This window comes from Podarcis muralis, chromosome 3 (genome assembly GCF_964188315.1).
Source record: "Podarcis muralis chromosome 3, rPodMur119.hap1.1, whole genome shotgun sequence".
In the NCBI taxonomy this organism is placed as follows: Eukaryota; Metazoa; Chordata; class Lepidosauria; order Squamata; family Lacertidae; genus Podarcis; species Podarcis muralis.
Window position 1 is genome coordinate 48,727,766 of NC_135657.1, and position 26,652 is coordinate 48,754,417.

General features: G+C 41.7%; 3 protein-coding genes across 14 annotated transcripts in view; 2 read left to right on the forward strand and 1 right to left on the reverse strand.

The window, feature by feature from the left end:
- Window positions 1-544: 544 nt before the first annotated feature.
- On the forward strand, window positions 545-17,263 carry PHF10 (PHD finger protein 10). Of its 4 annotated transcripts, none has more exons than XM_028723943.2 (12): window positions 545-699; window positions 2,859-2,965; window positions 3,715-3,845; window positions 4,929-5,012; window positions 5,579-5,712; window positions 5,832-5,981; window positions 7,134-7,243; window positions 8,394-8,544; window positions 8,969-9,121; window positions 15,272-15,380; window positions 15,606-15,794; window positions 17,047-17,263. In XM_028723943.2, the coding sequence occupies exons 1-12, from the start codon at window positions 631-633 to the stop codon at window positions 17,130-17,132; spliced, it is 1,473 nt and encodes a 490-aa protein (XP_028579776.1). In that variant the 5' UTR covers window positions 545-630; the 3' UTR covers window positions 17,133-17,263. The 4 variants fall into 4 exon arrangements, with proteins under 4 accessions (XP_028579776.1, XP_028579777.1, XP_028579778.1 ...); XM_028723944.2 differs by having other exon boundaries at window positions 4,935-5,012; XM_077925805.1 differs by lacking the exon at window positions 545-699 and adding an exon at window positions 3,595-3,626 and having other exon boundaries at window positions 2,881-2,965.
- Window positions 17,233-20,844, reverse strand: C3H6orf120 (chromosome 3 C6orf120 homolog). Of its 6 annotated transcripts, none has more exons than XM_028723947.2 (2): window positions 20,720-20,844; window positions 17,233-18,706 (listed from the first exon to the last, which is right to left on the reverse strand). In XM_028723947.2, the coding sequence occupies exon 2, from the start codon at window positions 18,699-18,701 to the stop codon at window positions 18,141-18,143; it is 561 nt and encodes a 186-aa protein (XP_028579780.1). In that variant the 5' UTR covers window positions 18,702-18,706; window positions 20,720-20,844; the 3' UTR covers window positions 17,233-18,140. The 6 variants fall into 6 exon arrangements, with proteins under 6 accessions (XP_028579780.1, XP_028579784.1, XP_028579783.1 ...); XM_028723951.2 differs by having other exon boundaries at window positions 20,692-20,788; XM_028723950.2 differs by lacking the exon at window positions 20,720-20,844 and adding an exon at window positions 20,653-20,675.
- A 3,121-nt stretch (window positions 20,845-23,965) lies between these two features.
- Window positions 23,966-26,652, forward strand: part of WDR27 (WD repeat domain 27) — a 59,074-nt gene continuing 56,387 nt past the window's right edge. For 3 of the 4 annotated variants that reach the window (XM_077925807.1, XM_077925809.1, XM_077925810.1), the window contains exon 1: window positions 26,060-26,315. The gene's annotated coding sequence lies outside the window, so the exon portion shown is untranslated. Of the gene's footprint in view, window positions 24,045-26,059; window positions 26,316-26,652 lie in introns of those variants that run through there. The other variant, XM_077925808.1, reaches the window with a different exon arrangement.

The following is a 26,652-nucleotide window of genomic DNA, read 5'->3' on the forward strand; positions in this document are numbered from 1 at the left end:
TAAATAGGTTCCTGAGAAATGAGGGGCTGTCGAAATAGAATTCCGTGCACCGCCTTCTCTCCCCTGGCCAGTCCTCCAGAAAAAGCTCCCCCAAAAGTTGGGGGCCCCTTCCAGAAGGTGGGGGTCATGGCTGGGTGGGAGGTGCGAGAAAGGGAAGGAGGGAACTCCCACGCCAGAATTGGGCCATAGCAAGCCAGGCATGTACACATGTATTTCTGGATCCAAACTAACAACATCAACAACAGTTTGGAGAAAAGGGTTGTAAGTGCTAATGAAGCAATGAAATAAAAATCAATGCAAACATTGGGACGAGGAAGATCCTAACTATGGGGTTGGACTGGGTCCCGTCCAACTCTACAATTCTGTGATTCTAAGATTGGACCCTGGTCCAATAACCAACGGCAGAGGCCACGAAGGGAGCGCATCTGCTTCACAGGCTCCGCCCCCAAGAGCCAAGAGAACGGGGGCTGATGTCACGACGGCGGCTGCGCTACCACCTCCAGGCGGGTAGGTGGCGCTGTCCTTCGGCGCGGCAGGACTCCAGGAAAAAAAACCGGAGGGGGGCGGGGACAAAGAGCCTCTCTAGCCGCGCCAGTCCGTCCGTGGCCGCCGGCGGCGGCGGTGTTGGTGATGGCGGCCGTCCTGTCCCCGCGGGTGTGTGACAGCGACCCGGCCACGCCTGGAGCCCAGTCTCTCAAGGTGAGCGGGGCAGCAGCAGCAGGAGGCGGCCGTCCTCTCTCAGGCGACTCGGCCTGCCGGGGCGGGAGAATAAACAAATAAATAACGGGCGACCTCCGGCGAGAAACGGCAGGTTGTGAAGGGCTCTCGGCAGGGACCGACCGAGCGGCCCTGTTGCCTCGGCCGCCTCCCCGCCCGCGGGCTCATCCCTGAGGAAACGAAAGGAGCCTCCGCCCCTTCCGTTGCCTTGGAGACGAGTCTCCCAAAAGCCTCCGCGCCCCCAGCCTCCCCCTCCAAGGCTGATGGGCGGGAGCGCTTTCCTTGAAGTTGCTGCTTCGCTGTCTCCTTCGCTTTGTGTTTATTTCGCCCCCGCGGAGGGGAATCCAGTGGTTCTTGTATCCAGGATCCCATTGGATCTGAAGCTGCTCGGTTTCTGGCGAGGTTCCTTCATCATCCTCATCGTGAGCCTATAGGCTGTACTGCTGCTGGGACTAAGAGTTGATGCTGCGCGTATGACTACATCACTAGGGATGGGGAACCTGCGATCCTCCGAATGGCGTTGGGCTCCCATCATTCCTGACCATTGGCCAAGCTGGCTGGGGCTAATGGAAGCCGGAGTGCCAACAACACCTGGAGGGCCACAAGTTCCCTGCCCACCCTTGGTCTCGCCACATTACAACCCCTCCGCGACATTTACATTTCGCTCGCAAGATGTTCCCATGGAAGAAGTGTGTGTGTGAAAAACTGGACATATATTGCAAAGGATCTACGGCAGTGGCATAGAGCGCTCCCTCCACCATAGGACCCTTTTGTGGGATTCCTGTTAGGATTCCCCTGCGGCAGTGTCAAAATAGGTTTTGCCTTCACTGCAACAGTATCGCAAATGCCATTCACTACAGGAGTGAATGGCCGTGTTCACAGAGAAAGTAAAGGGTCTTTGGGGGACACCATGGGGTGGCAGATAAATTTGCTTCTGGTGGTAACCCCTCCTCCCCCTTTTAAGAACCCAAACTGCCTGTTCATCATAGCCCTATCCTGAGTTTTGTTTCTTGGTTTCTCTAGTGTTGGTAATTCCCTTTCATATACATAGTAGATTCTCTTGTTACTGTCTTTCCCATATGGTTATCTATGCAAGCCTGTTTACTGGAAGTAAGTCCCACTGATGGGATTCTTTTCCAGCTTGTATATTTAGGATTTTAGTCTTACTGAAACATCATATAGCATTCCCTTTGGGAGCAGCATGATACTTTCAGCATATTTTCAGCTTATGCAAATAATTATATCTCACACTCTCAGTGATATATGCTGTAGTCTGATCCTATAAAATGCATTTAATCCAAGAAGTCCCTCTTACCCCAGCATACCTTGTTATATTATCACAGATTCTTGAACATTGGTTTCCAAACTTATTTCCCTACAGACAACTTGAAAATTTCTGGTGGGCTTGGCAGACCACATAATGATTTTTCTGTTTCTTGCAGTGATTGTAATTCCATAGAATACAAATTGTAATACAAATAACATATAAATTGTTGGAGTTGGAGAGCATTTCAAAACTGAATTCCGAACTTTTAAAATTGTGTTTCAGTTGTTTAATTTATTACTCTTAATAGTTTTGTACTGTACTTTAATCTTTGGTTTCGTCTTTGTGAGCTAGCTAGAGAGCGTCTGTTATGGCTTTATAAATGCAGTAAATAAATAAAACAAATAGTCAGATCCTAAACTATTTAAAGCAGAAGCCAGGAAACTTTTTTCTCTTTTTGCCAAGGGCTTCGTTTCAAGGGTGGGGTGGTGGTGGTAATCTGCTGGAAACCACTTTCTGGTGGTGGGTAGGGCCACCCTGCCTCTCTCCACCACCCCAGCTTCAGGAGCTGCTGCTTCAAATTGCTCAGGGCCATGAAGTGGCAGTTCTCAGCTGAGCTTGCTTCCTGAACATTTCTGTCAGAAAAAGGGAGGGGAAGCATCAAGAGACACCCACTGATTGTGGGCCAGGGAGGAGGGGTTGAGGCTGAGGAGAGGATGCAGACTGGATGGGGATGTATGCCATGGGCAGGTCGTTCCTCAATCTTGATTTAGGGTCTTAAAATCCAGAATAATTATATTCTAGGTCTCTGATGTGTATGTGCTGTAAGTCCTGGGAGCTCTGCTTTTCAACATTTGTCGCTTTGCTCTTTATGTAGGATGATACAGAAGAGAATTCAAACGATGGCAGTCAACCATCAAAAAGACGACGCATGGGCTCAGGGGACAGCTCCCGAAGTTGTGAAACTTCAAGTCAGGACCTTAGGTATTATCATGCATTCCGTTTTTTTCTTCTCTAGATGCATATGGTATGAAACCTTTCCCAATATGTTCCAGATCGTTTAAATAGAGAGAGGAAATATATGTCTGACCCTCACTTGCTTACCCTCAAGCTTGTTAGGGTAACTCCCCATGAACTAGAGCTTTGAAATTTTGTGCTCATGCAGTCAGAGATGGTCACTATAGGAATTTGAAAATAGATTGTAAGTACTTTTCTTTCTCAAAAAGGTACACCGGAACTGTGCCTCTTATTATTTAGTTGCCTCACTCTACCTAGAAAGTCAAAATTTGGGGTTTTATTTTTTTATAAAAAGAAGCAGCATATTATAGGACACCATTCCTAACCTGCAAACGGGGCATTTTAACATCTAACAGTTGGAACACAGTCCATGAAATAAAGGGCAGTTTTTAAAATTTATATTCTAAAAATAAAAATTCCACCTGAAGCGTGTCCAGGTGGTTAACAATTTAAACAAACAAACAAACAAACAATTCTTCTATGGAGCAAGTGAAATGGCATGTGGGATAAAATGATAGACTGTGGATTGGAGGGTTATTGGTTTGCTTGTTTTTTCTGTTCTTGTTTTTATTATGTATTTCATTTTTATCTTGTAGTTTTATGTTGTGAACTGCTCTGAGATCTACAGGTGGACGTATAATTAAATTATTACAAATTTAAGAATTAATTAATTAATCAAACACTGGTTGTTTCAAGCTTGATCTTTATGTGTTTAGCTTTAGCTACTTTCCAGCTGAAAACCTGATAGAGTACAAATGGCCACCTGATGAAACTGGAGAATACTATATGCTTCAAGAGCAAGTCAGTGAATACTTGGGCGTGACCTCCTTTAAGCGAAAATATCCAGGTATTAATGTTAGAAATCCTTATGTGAAGTGTTACAAATCAAATGTGTATCCATGAGGATGTATGAATGTGTTTTCATCTAGAACTATTGAGGCTCCTATTGTTTTGCTCTTGACTACAGAATTCCTCAGCTTCCTTTGGCAATGTATTATACGAGAATGGCACATTTGGTTTTTGTCTCTTTTTTCATTGATATCTATGAAAACAGTTTTTACATTTTAAAATGTTATTTTTGTGATGTTTGTCTGCTGTCTTGAGTGCCTGACGGGATACTTTGAAAAGATGAGGCTTTTAAGCAATTCTGTTCATTTTTTAAACCCTTTAATAAAAAAGAATAGAGATAATATTTTATTTGTTCTTCACAGTAATGAACATTTCAGTTGTTTGGTTTCCACAGATTGTTGCTGGTAGTCTTGAGCCAGTTACTGTCATTCAACCTCAGGTTCCCTCTGTGTCAATAAGGGAACAATGAGGACATTCCTCTCAACATGACTGTGAGCATGAAGGATAAGCAGCAACAAAGGAAGCAAAAGTTATTGTACTTCCTGTGCAATTGTGGAATCGCACATCTACTTTATGATCAGATGTGGGAGCACCACGTATTCTTGGAACTTGTACGTTCTGCTGCATAGATGATGTATGAGTCTATGCTTCATACTTTGCAGAAAAAGCACAACAGATGAATGGGCAAGTCACTCAGATCTCTTCCGTTGCAACTTGTTTGAATGCCTGTAACTACCTTTAATTTGAGCAGGGGGCTTTTTACAGCACATTCTCATTTTTTGGTGTATAAGTAGACTTGCCCCTGTTCTTGACTTGGTGAAAAGGTGGGCTAGGGAAAGCAGTAGTGACTTCCCTCCCCCTGGCCCAACATGCTTCTCAGGTTTGGTAAAGGCAAAAAGCATAATATTCCCTGCATGGGTTATCTTATTATTGTTTCCTGTGACAGAAGCAGTAACTTTCTATTACAAGTACTTGAGTGAAATTTAACTGTAACACAGCTATATTTATTTTGTACTTTTGGAGAGGTTGCAAAAATCCTTTACACTTTCTTTTTTACTACTTTCCCTCCCTTTTCCTGGAGATTTAGAAAGACGAGATCTATCTCACAAAGAGAAACTCTACCTCAGAGAGTTAAATGTCATTACAGAAACACAGTGTACCTTAGGTAAGGACAAAAAGGGCATTTTTTCCTTTAAAAAAAATGAAGTATGTAAACATTTCCAAGAGAGTAAAATGTAGGAGAGATTATTCAGTTTTTACCTTTTTAACAATAAACTTGCGAAGATGTGGAAACTGTTATTCAAAAGATCTTTACTTCATTGCTCCTTAAAGTGGATTGGGAATAAACTGTGAAAATATGTAATATGTTTAGCTAAGCCTTATGATTATATTATTATTATTTATTAATTTATGTAACTGCTTGAGACCACTATAGGCTTCAAAGCAGTTTACAAAATATAAAAATCAGTTACGCTAATATAAAATGTAAAAATCCATAATTAAAATAGACAATAAAACAGTACAGCAGTTGGAGCAGGAGATGTCACAACTTGATTCTGAAGTTCTTTGGGGGTGAATCATTGTGCAGTTGTCACACACGCTTTGCACTGCACTGATGCTCTAAGTTAGGATGGCTACAAATCTTTAAAAAGAACTAAAACCCCCAAAGCCCTTAATTTTGTCTCTTATTTTGTAATGAAATTGCACAAGTGACTTTTTGATGTAACCTAGGTCTCACAGCCTTACGCAGTGATGAAGTAATTGATCTGATGATTAAAGAATACCCGGCGAAACATGCTGAGTACTCTGTCATACTTCAAGAAAAAGAACGCCAACGAATAACCGATCACTATAAAGAGTATTCTGTAAGTTCTGTTTCCAGATTTATTTGTAAAGATGTATACAATCTTGGAACGTATTAAATGTCTTTTGGGATAGATAGCTTCTGCAGCTTGTGAACTAATAGAAAAAAAACCTGTTTCAGCAAATGCAACAGCAGAACACACAGAAAGTTGAAGCAAGTAAAGTTCCAGAATACATTAAGAAAGCTGCCAAGAAAGCCGCCGAGTTCAACAGCAACTTAAACCGGGAACGAATGGAAGAAAGAAGGGCCTATTTTGATTTACAGACACATGTAGGATGTCTTAACTTTTTTGCTCAAATGACTATAGGTAGCTTCTTGTTACCTATAGTAAAGATGCCAGATTTGGGGGTGGGGGGGGGAAGGTGTTGGAAAATATAGCATTTTTTTTCAACCTCAGTAGATATTTCTTGGGAGAGAGAATACAGTTGGAAGTTATTTATCCAGTTTTTTCTTGGTTGAGCAGGGAACTGACTTTCTCAGATCTTGCCACTGCCCTCTGGAGTAGCCCAGTAGTCACCACTGATTTACAACAGTGAAACATTATTTTGATTGGGTTTTGAATTCCTCCAGACTGAAATCACTGTGAGCGCACCCTCTTTTACTCTTGATACTTTGAGATGCACAAGGTTTTGTCATCCCTATATTGCTTCACTTCCAGTACAATTGCTCCCTTTTTGTTTATAAAAAGAAATATGAAAATGGAATAATCAGCGTTTCAGATCACGAATGCATTTTAGCAATATTCATTCTTTATGTTTTATTTTGTATTCTGTTCTGATGGAAAAGATAAGGAATTTTATTTTATTTTATGGGAGCACATAGGAAAACTGCCACTTCAGGTGTGTTTCTTGAACCTTAATTCTGTACACAGAGTGGGGAACTTGGACCATGTTCTTTCCCCTCTCCCTGCCCCTCAGCCACAGTGTAAAGCGATTAGGAGTATGGATCTGCTTGCCCTAATCCCCTCTTAGGCTGATTGATGCAATTACAAGGCAAAATTTTGGGATGTGGAATGGAGGATCACACTACAGATATTCCCACACAATATGCATATGCCATACCATTGTGATCCAGAAAACACATAAATATATGTAGATACATGCAGCCTAGGTCACATTATTTAACATGTACCTGGGGGTGCACGCAATACTAATGCCTCACCGTCTGTACAGAATTTTTAATCAGTAGCTGCGTGATCCACTCCTTGGGATGTGATCCACTCCTTGGAGTATGGAAGATCTGGTAATTTTATCCAATCTATTGGAATTGAATCTCAGGTTATACGATGCATTATGCATGAGGGCGAGTTGGCAACAGAAATTTCATAGTTCCAATGAATCTAGCTAAATGATCATTTGGAAAAGCAAGCCACTTCGTTAAATGTAGGAAATGAGCTCCTTATTTTTTCTGTTAACAATCCAGGTTATCCAGGTGCCTCAAGGAAAATATAAAATTTTACCTACAGAAAGGACAAAGGTTAGTCCTTATCCAGTGTCTCTCATACCAGGCCAGTTTCAGGAGTACTATAAAAGGTAATTGTAAAAATAATGAAATACATTTGTTCTGATGAATCTGAAAGCATTTTACCGTGCTGTTCAGCCAGTGGGGAGGAAAGGCTGTCAGAGCAGCTTGCAAATATCAGTAATGAAACAGTCCCTGCTTTTAGGCTTAGCAAACAAGCACTAATTATTTATTGCTTTAGGAAAATGTAGCTTGTAGAAATAAAAACCCCCAAATATATATAAGGGAATGACATACTTTTAAAGGGCAAGCTTGGCAAACCTGGCTTAGTTACCTCTCTATATAAATATAGAATAACTAAATATAAGAATTGCCTTGTTCAGCATGTACTTTAGATTGGATTCAGAGGATCAGGATTTTAACAAATGAGAAAACATTCCTGTGTCACTCCAAATTGCATGGCAATGGTGTACAGTACGTAGGATCTACAGAACATATCCCTTTATATACAGTGCTTTCACACATTTTACTTGCGTGAATTCTGTTATACACGCAGTGGCCATCCTGGGGATGGTTGCAGTGGAGGACGGGGAGAGACTTAGGTAGAAGAGATAAGAGAGGCTGACAGAGGCAGAAGACACCTGAAAGATGAAAAGGGAAGCAGATGGAGGAAGAAGAAACCCTGGCTCCCTTGGTTGTGGAATGGAGCAGAGGTGGACAGAGAGAGATGTAGGCAGAATAAAAATGCTGGAGTGGATCTGAGATGAAGCTGCAGCTTCTGCCTGCCTCTTGCCCTGTCTACCTTTCCTCTCCCTTCTGCAGCGGAGGAAACCAGGTTTCTTCTTCCTTTTTCTGCCTCTACCGCTTCCCTGCTTATCTTTCCTCCAAGGGAGCCAGATTTCTTCTTCCCCCATATGCCTTCACTGGTTCCTCGCTGTTTCTTCCTCTGGCAGTGGAGACACAGGGAGGTCCTGCATGTGTGGGCTCCCCCACTTCCAGCCAGCAGCTTTTGACTATGTGGCGATTTTGCATATGCATGAAATCAAACTGTATATACAATTGTTTTATTGTTACCTTTCAGATACAAATTTATTCATCATAGTTGAATCACTGAAAAGTAGTGTTTGAAGTCCAAGCTGTTTGTATTATCCCTTATTGCCATACCGTGTATACATAGTGTATCAAAAGATGGTACTGAAAATAATTACTTTTTCACTTCAGATACTCTCCAGATGAGCTTCGATATTTGCCGCTCAATACAGCTCTTTATGAGCCTCCCTTAGATCCAGAGCTGCCTGCACTGGATAGTGATGGGGATTCTGATGATGCAGAAGAGCGTGGTGATGAAAAGAGGAAAATCAAAGGCAATTCGGTGAGCTAAAGTAGTGTTTGCCTATGTATGTATGCTTTCATATATAGCTAGATAAATTAACAGAAACTTCGAAAATACAGAGGATAAATACCCTATTATTATCCAAGTGTTTTGTAAGAATAAAGCACTAGAGATATTTTTGAATTGTATTCTTGTCTATATACCTATTGTTGTTTTTGATTGAGGTCCAATCAATTAACCTTGTGCCATTCTTAAGACTTGTTAAATGTGATCCCTAGCACTCTATCAGCAGAGCACTGGATTGAAGGGCCAGGCTATTAGTTATTTCATTGGGTACCTCTATGGTGAATAAGTGCCCTATGCTTCAGAGTAAAGAAAGCAAAGTTTGAAGTTTAGAAAGAGATCATTTTTTTCCTTTGTCCACTCCAAGCAAACCAACAAAATGATGGTGCTTTTGTTATAGGACAACTCATCTGGCAATGTGTCTGAAGGTGAATGCCCCCCTGAAAACCAGGAGGAACCTATTCAGGGAAGACAAAAAACAAGAGAGAAAAACTCTACACCAAGAAAAGAGGGTTCCAAACGATCTGTATCCAAGTCAGTTCCTGGGTACAAGGTAGAAGAAAAAAGCCCCTGACTCAGCTTCTTTACTGACCAGCCTCTCTCCCTGAAACATTTAACTTTGTTTTTTCAAAAATATGGAACTTCTGCTTACTATACTTGGCTAGCTGCTCTCCTGTTATGCATTCCTGTTTGCTTCTTTACTTCCTGTTGCTTTATTTTACTTGGGGCCTTACTGTTTGTTACCCTGGCTGTGGAGTGGCTTCTATTTTCTATACTTAAATTGGTTCCTAAGCAACTGCAGCATGAAACCCCATTATAAAGGAAGTTTCCCCTCTCGTTTTGCAGGGTGGGGGGTGTTCTGTTCTTTTATTGTCATTATAAGGTAGATGGTTACATATCAAATATCCCGTTGGGATTGAATTAAAATACCTTGCTCATGTGTGGACTGGACTGTAAAAATGTTGCAAAAACTTTGCACATATATTTTCTTAACTCTTTACAGGTCAAAAGCATTTTAACTGCTTAGAAAGTGATTTGGTAATAGTAATCTTAACATTTCCCTAGAATGTAGGATGCTGGGAACCTAGATTTGATTTGAGCAGATCTGCACTGTTGTTTGCAGGGGAAATATCCAGCTAATCTTGTAAGAAACCATTTAGACAATACGTTTTCACCCTTACCTCTATGGGCAGTGAGGGTCAGGAGCTGCTCTTGGGACTCACATGCTTCCTCCAGGCCCCTTCTTCTAATTGTGTGAATAATGACTAAACTTGAAGGTCTCCACATTTGAATGTGAGCATCTCCCTAACCTTGCCAGTATATAGATAGCCAACTCTGTAATTTAGAAAATGGTTCCGTATCATAGGGTAGGGGAGATTGTGGACTAAAAAATGGGATCTCCTGCTGCGGTCACATTGTGTGTTCAATTATGGGGCGGGGGGGGGGGTAGTAGTAGAGAGAAAGTATGTGATCCTGAGATTGCCTGTGATATCATTGCACAGAGAGGTGAGTGGGGAAGCGGTAGTATCTGAACAGGTCCAGAATCTCAGAACCTTATCTTAAACTTGTCATGTCTGAACAGTGATGATTACATCCAGTTTTGTAATTATCAACGGATGGATTTCAGTTTAGGATTAAAAGTATTTTTCATATTTCAGTGGAAATTCATGTTTAGTGTTAAGGAAAATAAGAAGCAAGCTATTTGGTTTCCATTGAAACCAAGGGGATATTTGCTTTATACTATAGTTGGAAGATAAGGCATGTGGATTGGAAAGGGTACAGGAAGAAAGTTAAGGATGGTAATTCTGAGTTGCCAGCATGATTGTTAAACAATGTCTAGCCTAAGAAGTTGTGTAGCACAAGTAACCTAATTTTAAAGTTCTGCAAACTGTTACCAAACTGCATCATTTATTTTAATTGCTTATCCCCCCCCCCCAAATCAAACAATTCACTTTCCAGTTTGCATTACGCAGCTTCTGTTGGAAAAAACTTGCAGGAATATTGTTTCAACAGGATAAATGCATACTTTTAGACTATATTACAGAATGTTATATGTCATCTATATCTCATTTCAGGAATAATTTTACATGATGCAAATAAGAGATTTAAACTTTTGCAGAACATGTCTATTTTTACATATTTGCATTGCAAAATGTTTACTTTATTGTAGACTTAAACTCATGCCAGTAATGTAATTTTATGAAATCCAAAGATGAAGCTTGAAAGGCTTAGTAGCATTTTTGAACTTAAAGTATTATGTGAACAAAGTCCATAAGATTCAGCAAATGTTTGGCTAGTCTTTCATTGTGAAGGGATAGCATAAAGAAGTGATTGGCGAGGCTTGTGACTGCTAAAGATACAACTATCTTTTTTCAGTACTTGGATTCAAAAATGGATTCCGGTGATTGCTGGTCACTGGTTAAAAGCATATTCTAGTAAGTCTAGATGAATCACAGGAAAGCTCTATGCAAGATCTCCTGTTGTGAATGCTTATTGTGCTCTTGCTGCTGCCATTCATTTCAATGGTACTGCTGTTGGAGTCTTTCCTGGTGCATTGGGCCCCAAGAAGACAGCAGAAACTACTTTGAAAACACAATGATGCCAACAACCCACCCACCCTCCCCCACAATTTATGGCTATTCTCACTATAACTTACACTTCCCCGAATGTAAGGCCAGGATGATTTTAAACACATGATAGATTTTATGGAGCTGATTAAAACATGACAGATAGATAGATAATTATCTATAACAGGTATTTCTTTTATACATTATGTGCTGAAAATGGGACTTCAGCTAATGTCCCAGGAATATATAATGATTTTATTATGCAACATGCACTATCCATTTATCATCCTTTACCAGTCTTTAAATTACAATATTCACTCTAAAACTAAAATTCAAGCTTAAGAAGATTTACAATATCCAGGCATACTGTTGTTATGCCACAGGAAGCAAATGTTAAGAGTTTTTCTCCTTTTAACTTCTGTTTAACTTTTACTGTTTTTAAACTATTGAAACGTTTTTTCCTCCTCATGATATACCATTCCTATATAGCCATTAATTTTTACTGCAATAGATGAAGGACTGGCTGTTATAATTGCACATTCAGTATTCTTTTCTCAGAATAAGGGAGATTTGCACATATGTTAAGTTGAGCATGTAGCAAGAGACTGACTTGCCCTTTCCCCCATCCCAGAATTTTTCAATTTACATTCCGTTGCTACGAAAACAGGAAGAACTTATTTTCTGGCTAAGTAATTTTCGGAAATGTGTGCTTGTAAACTATTTTTGATTTAGCTACAGTTTAGCTGCTGAAATTCCATTGGTCTTGTTCAGGTGTAACATTTCTGGTCCAAGAAACCATGGTTTTGGAGTGGGAGCAAGCGAAGAATTTGAGCTCTTCATCTTCCCCATCCGTCATCTGCTAAAACTGGAAACTGTAGTTTAACCCACCAGGAAATCGTCATGGAATCTGCAAAGCCTAGAAATAAATGCACTTAATTTATTTCTGTGGATCCATTCCTAGTATGACTAGGTCAGATATAATCCCAAGGGGTGATAGTCAACTAAGTTTTACTCAGAGCAACCTTTTGAAATTAATGGACCTAATCTTGTCATGTTCATTAATTTCAATGAGTCTACTCTGAGTAAGATTTAGTTGGATTAAACCCTGGACCAGGGATGCTACATATGAACCAGGCCAGTGTTTTCAATGGGATTTAATCAGCTTGTGTCTGGATTGCAGCCTTTGTCATAAAACCAATTTTGGGAGCAGCAAGCCAGGAACTCTCCCCCCCCCCCACCTCTTTTGTCGAGTTGAATATGATTAGGAGAACAATATGTCAAGCAGTGTTTTCCAGTGTTCCCACAGAGCCATTTTTATTTTTCTGTTTTCACTTAAAATTGCTTTGAAATGTGAACAGGCTTTCCTTTCTATTTCATTTTGAAAGGGGAACACTCCAATGTCTTTGGAGGGTCTTTAACTAGTACGCTGTGACTATTTCACTCCTAGTTTTGTGGAACTAGGACTAGGGGGAAACGTTATTAATAACTGCACCTTCACCAGTGTTTTCGCATTTAAGTATCATAGTATTAACTGCACATACCACAGCACAGATCTAGTGACTCAAAGGTTGTTTTGCTTTGGGTGACTGAAAGAGAGGTTGCTACTGTGTACCACATCAGTAGAATATACATATGGTAAAGAGAATTAGAGAAGTGCACTTGCTGTTTTGTTTTATATTGATATAACTTAAAACACAAACATTACTCATAGAATGTAGCAATACAAGAGGGAGATCACTGCAGGAATGAGGTTTAATATTTTGTTGGTAGGCGCAGGGTATAAAAAGGTATAAAAGTAGGAGTAGAATAGGTAATAGAAAATTTTTATATGTATGTTTTCTCCTTCGTGGTATTTATTATTTTGTAGAGACATTTGTGAATGTTAGTCTCCTTTTCTCATTCAATTATATTTATGTATAAAACAGGTGGACTATGCTTTTTTAAAAAATAAATAAGCAAAAAATTATTCATGAATGCTTCTGTCATCTTTTGGAAAACAAGCTGTTTATAAATGCCTTGTGGGTATTTAAACAAACCTCTGGAGGCCAGACAAGTTAAAGTGCTCTGAAGCCCTAGTTTAATTTAGATATTCAAATATTCTAGGAAATCAGACTAAGGCTTATTAGTATTCTCTGCGGATTAGTATTATTCTCTGCAGATTAGAAATTATTAGGAAATACTGGGTTAAAATTTAAAAAAATCGGTGTTAAGGTTTGATTTTTCACTTTTATTTTGCTTATACAGAAAGTTCTAAAGAACCTACAGTGGTACCTTGGGTTAAATACTTAATTCGTTCCGGAGGTCTGTTCTTAACCTGAAACTGTTCTTAACCTGAAGCACCACTTTAGCTAATGGGGCTTCCCGCTGCTGCTGCACCGCCGGAGCACGATTTCTGTTCTCATCGTGAAGCAAAGTTCTTAACCCGAGGTACTATTTCTGGGTTAGCGGAGTCTGTAACCTGAAGCGTCTATAACCTGAAGCGTATATAACCTGAGGTACCACTGTATTTTTCTGCATTTGATAAGCAAATTTTTTATAAACCAGTATTTTTCATTACTTAACAGCAATCAGAACATCTCAGATCTATGCTGCTTCTCTCAGCAGAACCAAAACATTACTGACAGGGATGTGTATTTAGCAAGGGTAGCTGTTAACATTTCATTGTCTGAACGTTTAGAAAACTAGCATGAGAGACCATTCCACATTAATTTGTTTAAAGCTCCTCCTCCTTTCCTTATTGGCTTTGCAAAGTTCTACCTGCTCACACTTCTCACTCTTTCAAAGCTGGGGATATGTTCAGATCTTTTGTTGCTTGTTTTGCTAAGCAAATATGGTTCTTCTTCAAAGCAAAAACTTCTAGTTATATCAAATAAGCAAGTTCACACCTGGAGGTACCCATTCTGCTAGTGTAACATGACAAGGTGTTTCAGGTACAGATACATACAGTATCTCTTAATGCCAGCAGAAGCTTCCCTTGTATGTAGACAACAATTAATACCGTATGGAAACTCAATTGCATAAGGGATAGAATTGGTATCTACCCTGTTCAAGGGTGGTACGAGCTAGAGTTCCATCTCTTTGTCACATAACGACAAAGAATAACGGGACAGAGTTTTGCACATTGAAAGTGCAGACAGTTGTTGGGACGAACCAAACTGGCTGCAGTCTGTGGGACTAAGTTGGCTATATATTTAAAACCTGCTCTCTATTTCTGATCTTATATTTGCTAGCGACGGGGTCAGATTTTGTTTCACATGCCCACAGCTAAGTGTCCAATTGCAGCTTGCTTCATTTCGGCATTGGCTTCAACTGATAAACACGAGATAACCTAGCAGGCTTCAATCAGCAAGACTCAGCTGTGCTGGGAAACATTTCTGCCTATGGCTTTGCTGAAGTTCAAATCTCTAGATTCAAGATCTGCCTTTCAGGAGCGAAAATACTAGGCTGGCTGGGTCATTTGTTTGCGTTGATGTTAAGACAGCACCTTTATACTACTATGAATTATTCTATACTGTACAGTATAGTATAGTGAATCATCTCACTGGTCTTAATAACATTGTTGCCAGTGGCTCTTTGCAAGACTTTAGCATTAAGGCAACACACAACACTATGAACTGCTAATTAATTCAGTTCAGAATGTTTTGCCTAATCTCTTTGCAGAAGGCAAAAAGCATCATATATGATTTAGCATATATATTTTATATTTATAGTTCAAATAATATGAATTGCATTTCAAGAGACGTTCCCACGTTACTGATTTTCATGCATCATGTGCAGGCTATAGACAAACCATAATATTATTAGAAATTATCAACATTTTTCTTTGTAAAATTCATATTCATTGTGTAATTTGATCATTTGACTGACATTTTTAAATGAAAGTTTTAATTACATACGCTTTCTTTGGCTGGGATACATTTTGTAAACTATACATGTACATGTTTTGAATAGTTTGTTCATTTCTGTATCCAGTATAATCAATGCTTGCCAATTTTTAATCATTCCCTTTGATCCACACCACTCACAAGGTTCATTAATTTATAAAGGTTAAAATAAGTACATTTTTTTAAAAACAAAACAAAAACCTGTTCTCAATTCTTCTGGAATGAATTTATAGCCCTCTTCTACCCTTCCAGCCAAAGGCCATTCCAAATGCTATATGTGGAATTTGTCTGAAGGGTAAGGAATCCAACAAGAAAGGGAAGGCTGAAGCACTTATACACTGCTCCCAGTGTGATAACAGTGGTAAGTAACAGAATCTGCTTTGAATAAATCTCTAAATATTTAAAGTGATGACCCATTTTAAAGAACAACCTGCAATGCAGAATCAAACTAATGCTTTTGCATTTTTTTAAAAAGTTAATTTAGCATATCTGACATGCTGAAATGAACTGAAATAAACCATTTTAATTATTCTCATTAAAGATGCTTCATTTGACCATTCTAGTAACGATACTGGTTTTGATCTAGGCCACCCATCCTGTCTGGATATGTCTGCAGAGCTTGTTGCAATAATTAAGACCTACCCGTGGCAATGTATGGAGTGTAAAACATGCATTATATGTGGGCAACCTCACCATGAGGAAGAAATGATGTTCTGTGATGTGTGTGACCGTGGCTATCATACGTTTTGTGTGGGGCTTGGTGCTATTCCAACAGGTAATTATATAAGTTACTCTTGTTCAGAGATTGAACCAAGATCCAAGATTAATGAAGCACAATCTTGCTTACTCTTTTCAGAAAGCTCAGATCTCAACATTTTGTATGTCACTTGTATCTATTTAATGAAATCTTGGAGGCAGCTATTTCTTACACGCTTCATTTACTCTCTCAATTCTTGTTCATAAAAAGTGTTTGCAATTCAGGATTTAACAGTATGATAATAAACATTTAAAGAAGTAAAAAGATTGGAGATGGGAAGTCGGATGTCAGAAACTTAACTAGAGAGAAGCTGACATCTGATGAAAATTATTTTCAATGGGTTTGGCAGTGCAGTTGTTTCATTGAACTGACACCTTCTCTTCCCCTCTCCTCCAATCCCACACCCAGTGTGTAGTTTAAGTTTATGTGACTTTAATCAAGTAGAAATGGTCAGTGTTGTAAGCCACTGAAAGCTTTTCAGAAACACATCGTAAATCAAACAGGTTTTTGAAGCTAGCGAAAAATGTAGGTGGTTCTTTATCAAACAGCAGATGTTATACCCATTCAGGCATGTAATTATACTTTACAAACTGTTTTCTTCATTGGACAAAGGACATTAAAGCTAACCCAATCCCACTGTGCCTCATTCACCATTTTGCTCTTTTCCTATAGCACATTGAATGAGTACCTACCTAAATTTACCTAGGGAAAATAATTAAGTAGGGTACTGCTGTCCCTACTTTCAAGCTTACTTAAGGAAATGAACAATAGTGTGCTGTTTCAATCTCAGAGGGAATCATTCTCAGTGCTGGTGCATGAATATTAAGTGATGCACTGACATTTAAGTAAACAAACTGAAGATGCTCAGCACATACTTCTTGAACAATTTCCATGACTTGAGTGTCACCGGTATATCCAACCTTGAATAGCTTTCAGCATATTATATAAAGAATTGAGAAGCAAGCACAGTTTCTTCCCACCATTGCATCTGTTTACCTGCCTGTGGGGAAGGAGGAAAAAATCTTCAAGGTCCCTGAAATTTAAGTTGCATGAAATTGAAAAATAACAGCCAAATTAAAAGCAAGTTTGCTTGAAAGCAAGTCCCACATCATTCATTGGGACACAGTCCCAAGAAAGTGGGCATATGATTGCAATCTTATTAACATTTGTGTCCTTCCGTACTCTGCTCCCCAAAAGCACTTGAAGTGAGTGACGATTTTATAGTAGCAAATGTTTGCTCTACTGTTAACTGACAACTCTAATTTTGTAGGTCGCTGGATTTGTGACTGTTGCGAAAGACAACCTCCAATACCCAGAGGCAGAGGAAGAAGAGGGAAGAACAGCAAAGAAGGCTAAAATCAATATTTACACTCTTTATATATAACTGCACAAAAACAAGTGCTAAGCTTGGTGCTATTTACCTACCACTCTGTATAAGGAAAAATACCACTCAAAATGTTTTTCACCAAATAAAGTTTTTAATTTTAGGAGGACAGGGAAGGATACATTCTATTCCAGTAGCTTTGCTTGAAAATCCCATGCAAAGGGAAAGTGCCCAGTTGAAATTCTGTAAATCTATCAATTGTTTCATGGATACAGTGCTGCTGCATAGCAGTCATTGCACAACAGACTTTATTTATTGCATAGCAATCACTTGTGTTCTCTGTCAAGCTCAAAGAAAAGGACTGAATCACTAGTTGGCAATTACTGTTTTCTGATGGGAGTTGCCTTTAAGCAGAGTACTAATGCCTGACAAGAAAAAAAAACCCATCAAGTGGTACAAATCTCATATGATATAATGAATTTAGGTTTACAGCAAGAAATCATGTAGACCTTATATTGGTCATGCCAAATTATGTCTCTTAAATCAATGCTTCTCCCTTCAAACCACAAGAAAAGGAGGATAATTCATATTTTCTTTTTTAGGATGTTATATCGTATGAAAGCAGCCTTAGTTAAATGGCTTTCATGTTCCAAAAGCTGCTAGCATTTAAAAATGGTATTTGCTCCTAGTGTATTCATACAGAAGAGGTTAAAGTATTTATAATTGAAATGTGCTGAAATACTGTATGGAAATTAGTCTTTTTACTATTCTTAAAATCTTTGTATAGAAAATCAGTTTTATTCAAAGTCACAGTGAACTGTAAAATTCATATTTGACCCTGATCAGTTAAGAGAAAACTTATACAAATACTGTGCCTGTTGCAGTGTACCTGTGGGAAAAGTTTACAATACAAAAATTGTTATGGCTTTATTTCCCCCTCCCTGGCAAAGAAAGTATCTGTTAGTACTAATGCTCACATAATAGCATCCATTCAATTGTCTATATTGTTCACATGTGAAACCTGTTGTCTAGCTCTGAATCTAAAACAGAATTTCAAGTATTAATTTTAATATTCCAATTAGTATAGTCCAGAAGACTGATTCTTCATCCTGAGACTCATCTTCTCTTGCATGAAACTGCTTCTGGTTCAAATCTGTATCTTCTGGATTGTAGGAGCCACCACCAAATGGAGATTCCACAACTGTTTGATCATAGTACACTTTCATTTCAAATTCACTTTCCAGATGAGAGGGATGGCCATAAATCCCTATTCCCACTGGACGGCGGAAGTGCGCTGGCACATAAACGACATCTTGACCGCAAGTTACTGACTGCAATTCATAATCATCAAAACTGGGGTGAAGGGTCACATCAGATACGTACAAGTCTGCATCCCCTTTTAAACTCTGCATCTGAAGCACTATCTTCCCTTCGTGATTTAACCTTAAGTAGCTGTAGTTTCCAGCACCAATCTGACCTTGAACCACATGAAGAAGAATCCATTCTTCAGGTATGTCTTCATTCTCATTATAAGCAGTCGCTATTAGAAGTCCTTGAAAAGCAAGCAGTATTACTAGGACCCTCTTGCAGTAGACTGCCATAACACCTGTGTTGGATATAGAAAAATCTTGTTCTGTCACTTGAAATTTTACTGTCAAATAATAAGATTCCATTTCTCCAAGAGTAGCTATGAATATTTGTAGACAGTCAACATACTGTCTTTTAAGTAGCTGTAATAATTTGTGCTCTCTTAGCAATCACTACTACTCTCACATAACAGTTTGCACAGGTACACCAATGCAGGACAGTCGGTAAAGTTAACAAGGTAATCCAAATGGCACAAAGAGCCAAGCCACACATAATGCAAATATACTAAATACAACACAGTGAGCAATCTTAACTGTAGCCAGCCAGCACAGTGCAATCAACACCTCATCCAAAGCCCTGCCACTCATGGAGAGGTGGTGGTAGGAAAAACACTGCTATACCAGCCAGAAGTACACATAGCAAGGAGGTCTGATACTGTAGTAATGGCAGTGGGTGTGGTTCAGAATTCATTGGATTCTAGGCTGGCTCAGTCTCTCCCCCCCCCCCCCCCCCCCGCTGCCCCATAGCCCCATTTTGCAGCCTCTGCATTAACTCTGAAGCTACCATGAGTGCAGAGAATACTGCACAAGATATTGATCAGGTTTTGCATTGGTGTCATAGGCTAGTCCTACATAAAGGCTAAAACCCATTAAATTCTGAATAGCAAAAATACATGCCAATGTTATGAGAAGCACAAAAATTGGGAAATAAGGGCACAGGCCAGAATACGACAAATATACAACAGCTTCAATAAGAGGCAAAATTGCCTTTCATCATGAGATCCCAGCCAAGCAGTTTATGAAAATGCCCCAAGTCATACAATAAATCCACAAAACTAACCAATAACACAGTTAACAAAACAGCAGCACAGGACAGCAACATGGTGGGAAGTCCTCCACTTGGCTAAAAAGCCTGGATAAAGAGGTGCATCTTGACCAAAAACCCAAAAGCATATAATGATGCCACAAGACACACCTTGGTGGGGAAGTTATTCCACAACCTGGAGGCTACACCTGGCCAGGTCGATGTGGGAGCTAGCAAGCACTCCTTCAGATCTTTGGGGCCCCAAGTCAATTATGGCGTTTCAACAGCAGCACATGCAGTGGGTAGGAGCTGTCATTCTGACACCAGTGTTGCTGCCGCTTATCCGGACAGGAGCCCCTCGAGGTCACCGCCCCCAACCCTGTCCAGAGAAGTTACAGATAGGTAGCCGTGTTGGTCTGCCATAGTCAAAACAAAAAAAAAAAATAAAATAAAATAAAATAAAATCCTTCCAGTAGCACCTTAAAGACCAACTAAGTTAGTTCTTGGTATGAGCTTTCGTGTGCATGCACACTTCTTCAGATACACACTAGTGTGCTACTGGAAGGATTTTTTTTTTGTTCTGTCCAGAGAAGCAGCGGCAACACCGGTTGTCACTGGCAGCTCCGCAACTCTGCCCCACCGCACCCATGTTTTGGCACCTTCAACTGGGCACGACAACCTGTGCAAATAAATCTTCCCCGAGACGGGCGAAGTCCGGGACACCCACCAGCAGCCTCGCTTTCCCTGGAAAGAGTTGCACCCAGTCTCGAAAGAGAAGCAGAGACAGCGGTGCTTCGACCCCACCTGTGGAACTCTGCGCTTTCCGATTCCGAGAAGGAATTCGGGGTGGTGGGGCGGGGGGGGGGGGGACGAAAGAGAAAGAGAGAAGGAAGGCATTGTGGGCGGGAATCTCAAGGGGCGGGGAGAACGTGGAGCTCACTTTTGAGCGAAGGCTTTGCCCCCCCCCGCCTCCCTCGCAACCTGCCTCCTTCACATATCCCTCAGGGGGTCGGGAGGAAGAGCCCCCCCCCTTCTTCCCCGGCCTTTAGTTGCCCCAGAAGTAGCGGGGCGGGGGGAGGGGAGAGAAAACGAAAAGCTTCCCCGCCCCCTACACTCAGGCGCTGCTGCAAAAAGTGCCAAGCTGAGGAAGGGGAAGCCCACCGACTGCTGAAGCGTCCGCCCCACCGCCGACCTCCTCACCCGAGCCCGCCGCCGAGCCCGCGCTCACCCTAGCGCCGCGCCCCAGCTCACTCCGCTCGCCCACCGCCCACCATCGAAGAGGCCGCCGGAGCCTCTGACAGAAAGTCGAGCACAGCTCCGCCCGCCTGCCCGCGCGCGCGACGCACGCAGCGCTGTAACACCGCGAGATTTGAGGCTGGAAACACCCCGGCCTGTTTCTAGACTTGCTGGTTTTCGTTCAGCCGAGGCTGGCAAGTGGGGCGGGGCAAGTGAGGGGCGGGGGAGGGGAGCGACGTTTCCTCTTGCTGTCGTCATGGCAACCGGGCCCCGAAGGGACGCGACGTGGGTGGATTCAGCTGTGCGGGATTTTTCAAAAATATGTGAAACCTTGAGAATAGCCCGTGCGCTGTGTGTTTTATTTATTTACAAAAGTATTTATACGCCGCTGTTAGTAACAATGAAAACCAGAGCGGTTTACTACAATTATACGTAAAACTACATAATAAATACCTTATACAAATGCAACCCGTTTAGGTGCATGTGATTTGTTTGCGATGTGCTTGGCACCACGGGCTGCTGCCATTAGCTGGCTACTTTATTTTTTCTCAAACGGAGAAATCGCATTGCTGTTGCAAAGAAAGCAAGAACTAATAGCAGGCCTGGGCCAGGATAAAAACGACCAGCGAAATACATCACGTCAGGTCCAAGGGCATAAAAAGCTTTTAGACGAAAACAAAAGTCTTCCCACTTTTTACCAGCAATGCAAAAAAAAAAGTTGGGAGTTATCCAAAAGCAGTAACAAAAACGTTAAGGGATGTCATGATTCAGTAGTGGGACTTCAAACTGACAATGTTGCACAGAAAAACTTTAATATGAAACCTTAATATGAAAAATAACTACAACCCAGAGACCCATATTCAGTATGTCCCCATGTCAGGTATATTTTTATTTGCACTGCATCTCCATCTATGGAGCACCCTTGATGGCAGATGACTGCAAGTCACAAGAAACCCAGCAAGGCTTAGGGATAACTTTTGCTAGAGAGTATGGTGCAATCTGCTTTCTACATAAGAGTATTAAAGCACTTAAGTGAGAGCCAGTGAGAGTGTAGTGGTTAAGAGCAGTAGTCTCGTAATCTGGGGAACCGGGTTCGTGTCTCCGCTCCTCCACATGCAGCTGCTGGGTGACCTTGGGCCAGTCACACTTCTTTGACGTCTCTCAGCCCCACTCACCTCACAGAGTGTTTGTTGTGTGGGAGGAAGGGAAAGGAGAATGTTAGCCGCTTTGAGACTCCTTAAAGGGAGTGAAAGGCGGGATATCAAATCCAAACTCTTCTAAGTGATTGTGACTGCTAAGTGGGTATTTGGGAGCAATAAAGACTGTTAATAGGCCAGCTCCTAGCCATCATGAGATGGCAGAAGAGCCCATAAAGGCTCCAGGGTCCAGCTCTGCTTTCAAAACATTTATCTCTGGAGTTACTGTAGTCTACCACTAGCAGGAATGTTCTTGGCAATACCTTTTTTTTTTTAATGCATGATTTTTATTCATTTCTTGGCAATACCTTTTACCTGCCAGCCATTTTGGGTGCTCCTCATCTGGTTCTCATTTTTTCATTCCTTGGTAAATATGTCAGCAGTTGCAGTGCCCAACTCCACCCCCTTATAGTGGGGGCAAGTGCATGCAATTGCAAATATGTAAGCACTGCTAGAAGTGAACTGATTTAGAATGGGCTCTTTCCATAAATTTTAAATCAGTACATATTATTGGAAGATGGAAGCCACATGTTCCAATTTCATGGTGTATAAATGGTCACAATATTAGACTTGGGATATTCTTTCCTTGGCATATATGGTTTCTGTTAGAAAAGGTTGGTCCTTTGTCTTTGTAGGTAATCAGATTTGGAAGATTAATTTAGACATGAAAAACACAACATTTGGGCTGCTTCATATTAGATTCCATGACTTAAAAGTGCAATGCTGCACTCAGTTACTAAAAGTATGCAAGTTAATTGAAATCAATAGGATGTATACTGTAGTCCTAAACGTAGTTGTCCTGAGCCAACCAATGGGATCCAATGTAAATAAACAGGTGTTGCACATATGATCTGCTACATTCAGTACATTTAAAATGTCTTATTGGGAGTGGGGGCACTCCACTTCCAGCCATCTCAAATACAATCTAATTAATTATTATAAAAGTGTCTGTATTTCTTTGTGGCAATTTATACACAGAGAACCACAGGAGGCAACAGAAACCTATACACCAAGAATTAATTGGCACTGTTTATCCTTTCACTTAAAATGTAGTGCACAGCTTTCTGTTGCCTCGTGTGGCTCTGGGTCAGGGGTAATTTCACAGAAATACAGTTTTAAATGGAACGAGTCATATAATGCCCTCAACCCTGTTAGTCTAGCACTGCTAGGTTGCAACCTGAAGAACAAATGTTTATCTGATCTCAAGTGAGAAACAAGTCAGCCATAGCTGCTCTCGCAGCTCCCTGCACCCTTGGTTGCTTGTATGACTTCCCTCTCTGCATGCAGTTATAGCTGTTCACTCTGATGGCTTTGGAGAGTGAAACTGATACGAGTGAAGAAATGGGTAGGCACAGATGCAGCTCTTGCCTGGCAGCTGGCAGTGGATCTAAAACAGTGGTTTTCCATGTTGCAACTCTGCAACTGTACATTCCCCCCCCCCTTTGCAGTGGAACCAATGAACGCACTTTCCTTAATTTTAAAAAAGTTTGGCGTAAGAGTGGGTAAGAAATTTAGTAGTACGAGGGGTATTTCTAATTTGTTCTCACTGTGTACATAAATTGATACAGTGCTGAGTTCATCTGGGCATACTCCAAATAAATGTGAACAGGATTGCAGCCATGGTCGAAAGTCGGCCTCTTAATGTCTGTCCCACCCCGGCGCGGGAGATGCAAAATCTGCAGGAGCCTTGCTACAAGGGGCGGGCAGGCGCGCGCGCGTGGTCAACTAATCTCCGTTCATTTGACAACTGCAGAGCTAGGACGACGCGAAGGCGGCGGCTGGAATTGGCCTCGCGGCCTCTCCGTAGGCGTCACTGTAACCTAGGAAACCGGACTGCTCCCCGCACTCGACCGTTCGCTGGGGAAGGATTAGAACCACCTCCTCCCTGGCCCCTCACTTCCGAGGGCAGGCGGGTGTCTCCACGGCAGCCGCGGACGGCGAAGACAGGCGGACCAAAGCTGTACCCGGCTGCTGGTTGTGAGGCGGAGGTGGACTCGAGTGCGAGTCTCCCCTTTTCCACTAATCGCCTGTGTCCGCAAGGGCTAGGAAGGGGCAAGCCCCGCCCCCTTGCTCTCCGAGAAGAAAATCACTGAACGTCCCTCTCGCGGCGCCTTGGCTGACGTAAGTATTCCTGCGGGAGGCCACGCCCCCAACGGTTTCGCGGCGGGATCCAGCAATGGCCAAGTGTCAGAGTCTCAGAGCGCAGTTTGCGTTCGGACCCCTCGCAGGGGAGTCGACGCTCCTGTTTCCTCCACAGCAAGAGGGCCATGGGCTGCTCCACTTCAGGGAAGGGGGCCGCTGCGACCACTTCCCCGAGGGCTTCCCCCTCCCAGTTCTCACACCACGAGCCACGGTGAAGGACTCCTCGGCCAGGTTTAAAAGGACGCCAGAATCCCCAAGTATTTCCTCGAGCCTTTACGGCTCTGTATTATTTGTTGACACTTAGACAGTGCCGGATTTACGTATAAGCTAAATAAGCTATAACTTAGGGCTCACTCTTTTGGGCTCCCAAAAAAATTTAAAGAAAAAAAACCCCTGGATGTACATTTCCAAAATAGAAGATATAAAACAAATAAAATAAGCGGTAACTCTGTACTGTTATGTTATCGACGTTTGTATGTGATGCCAATAAAAGGTTTGATGATGATGATGATGAAATAAAATAAAACCTACATACAGCAACAGTGTTTTGTGTTGTGTAGGCTCCGATGATGTAAGTAATGGGCGCTGCTTGCTAGCCTGCTCCCTAAAATATCACTGGTTTGCTCATTTCTGTAAATAGGGTGCCTACATTCTTCATGGACTGGTTGCATGGCAACATGTGCAAATGGCTTTAGATACCTATTTGGTCCATAAATTACCATATAGCATATATTCAACACAAAAAACTGACAATTTGTTGTTGACAAAGGACAGCTGGACATATAAAGGGCTCCATTACCATCAGTAACTTAGGGCCTCATCAAACCTAAATCCTGCCCTGCACTTAGTCTTAGACCTTTCCTTCAAGGAGCTCTGGGTGGGGTGTACAGTTCTCTCCCCACCAGCCCATTGTGTCTCCACAACAACCCCATGAGGTAAGTTAGGCTGAGAAACTGACTGCTGCAAGATCACCCTCGCCTGTGAACTTCATGGCTGAGTGGAGAATTCGAACTCAAGTCTGCCAGGCTTTTTCCTCTCTCAGCGGAAGTTTCTTGCTGTACAGCAGTGCTGCCCAGTGGAAGCAGCCGGCAATTCCTCTTGCTTCCCGCTCCCATATATAAAGGAGAAAAACAAAACAAAGCGAAAACTGGTAATAATTTATTTCACCACTATAAAATGCAGAGTCTTTTTCTTATTTAGGACCTCTGGGTGTGAGGAGATACTTGTGGAACCCTGATTGAAAAACACTGACCTGGGGTGAGTGCAGCTGTGGTGGTGCCCTCTAACTCCCATCATCCCAGACCATTGGCCATGCTGACTGGAGCCAGCGGCGTAGCGTGGGTTGTCAGCATCCGGGGCAAGGCAAGTAATTTGCGCCCCCTAACCCGTGGATTTGCGCCCCCTAACCTGTGGATTTGCGCCCCCTAACCCGTGGATTTGCCCTAACCCCAGATGTTGCGCCCGGTGCGGCCGGCCCCCCCTGCACCCCCCACGCTACGCCACTGACTGGAGCTAATGGGAGTTGGAGCCATTGGCACCTGCAAACTAGACAGATGAGGAGAGAAGGAAGCCCCTCTCCCGCACTCTGTTTCTGCTGCTGAAATTCCTTACAGCACAGTGATCCGCGACTCCCTTGCCAGCACTTCCAGAGAAAATCCTGCCCCTGCTCACACACTTGTCTGCTTGAGACTCACCAGCCGCCCTGGGAAGCAAATACTGTTCTGTCCTCCCATATAAAGCTGATGCCAAAATAATTTAGTACAGCATTGCACTGAACAAGCTTGAATTCTTGTAGGACACTGGCACTGAAGGTAAAATTTAAAAAGACTGAATTCTTTTACATATAAGAGAATTGTTGCCTGTCTGGCAACACTGATGGAAATCCTTTGTTGTCAGCTTTTGCTATGTTGTTGCCAACAAGGGACTTGAAACTGTCTAATCCTCTTTGCTTTTGAGAAGTTTAATCACCAGCAGTTCTCTTTTCACAGTTACCCATCTTTGGCAACAAAGCTCAGCTTGTCCACGTTTTGTTTCAAAATAAAAAATGGGCAAAAATGGAATGCACAACTGAAGTTCCAGCATTCTATGTTCATCCAGTTGTGTATGATTGGATGACTATGGTCTTTCAAGAAAGGAAAATAAACCAGAAAACCAAACAGTCATGGTGATGTGGCAGTCCTAAACATTACACTCTTGGAAATGGATAAAGTTTGACTGTCTTGAGACATCGCAGTACTTTAACTGGAACTGGTAAGCAGCAGTGTTTGATGTAAAGATTTGCATTGTAAATTATCAGCTGGTCAGCAGCACCTGCAAACCCTAATCTGAAGACAAACACTTCATTTGCCTACATGGTTTGAAATCAAATTGGGCAAAATTTCATTTCTTTTTTGGGGTTTTGCAGACTTGGTTGAAATAGGTGGGTACATTGGAGCACTCCTTGCGGCTAGGTCTCCCTTGCTGATGACTGAGCAACTCTGCTTGCAGAACTGGGCACAGGATACCCAAATCCTCCCAAACCTACCCCCCCCCCCCATGACAGATGATGGGTCTGAATTCTTCTCTGCAAAGTCATGCCTATGCATTC

Bases quoted from the DNA above. Each gene is read 5' to 3' on its own strand.
- PHF10 (XM_028723943.2), top strand. From the start codon at position 631: ATGGCGGCCGTCCTGTCCCCGCGGGTGTGTGACAGCGACCCGGCCACG. The intron at 2,966-3,714 runs GTATTATCATGC...TTATGTGTTTAG, and splicing joins ACTTCAAGTCAGGACCTTAG to CTTTAGCTACTTTCCAGCTG. The intron at 5,713-5,831 runs GTAAGTTCTGTT...AACCTGTTTCAG, and splicing joins ATCACTATAAAGAGTATTCT to CAAATGCAACAGCAGAACAC.
- C3H6orf120 (XM_028723947.2), bottom strand. From the start codon at position 18,701: ATGGCAGTCTACTGCAAGAGGGTCCTAGTAATACTGCTTGCTTTTCAA.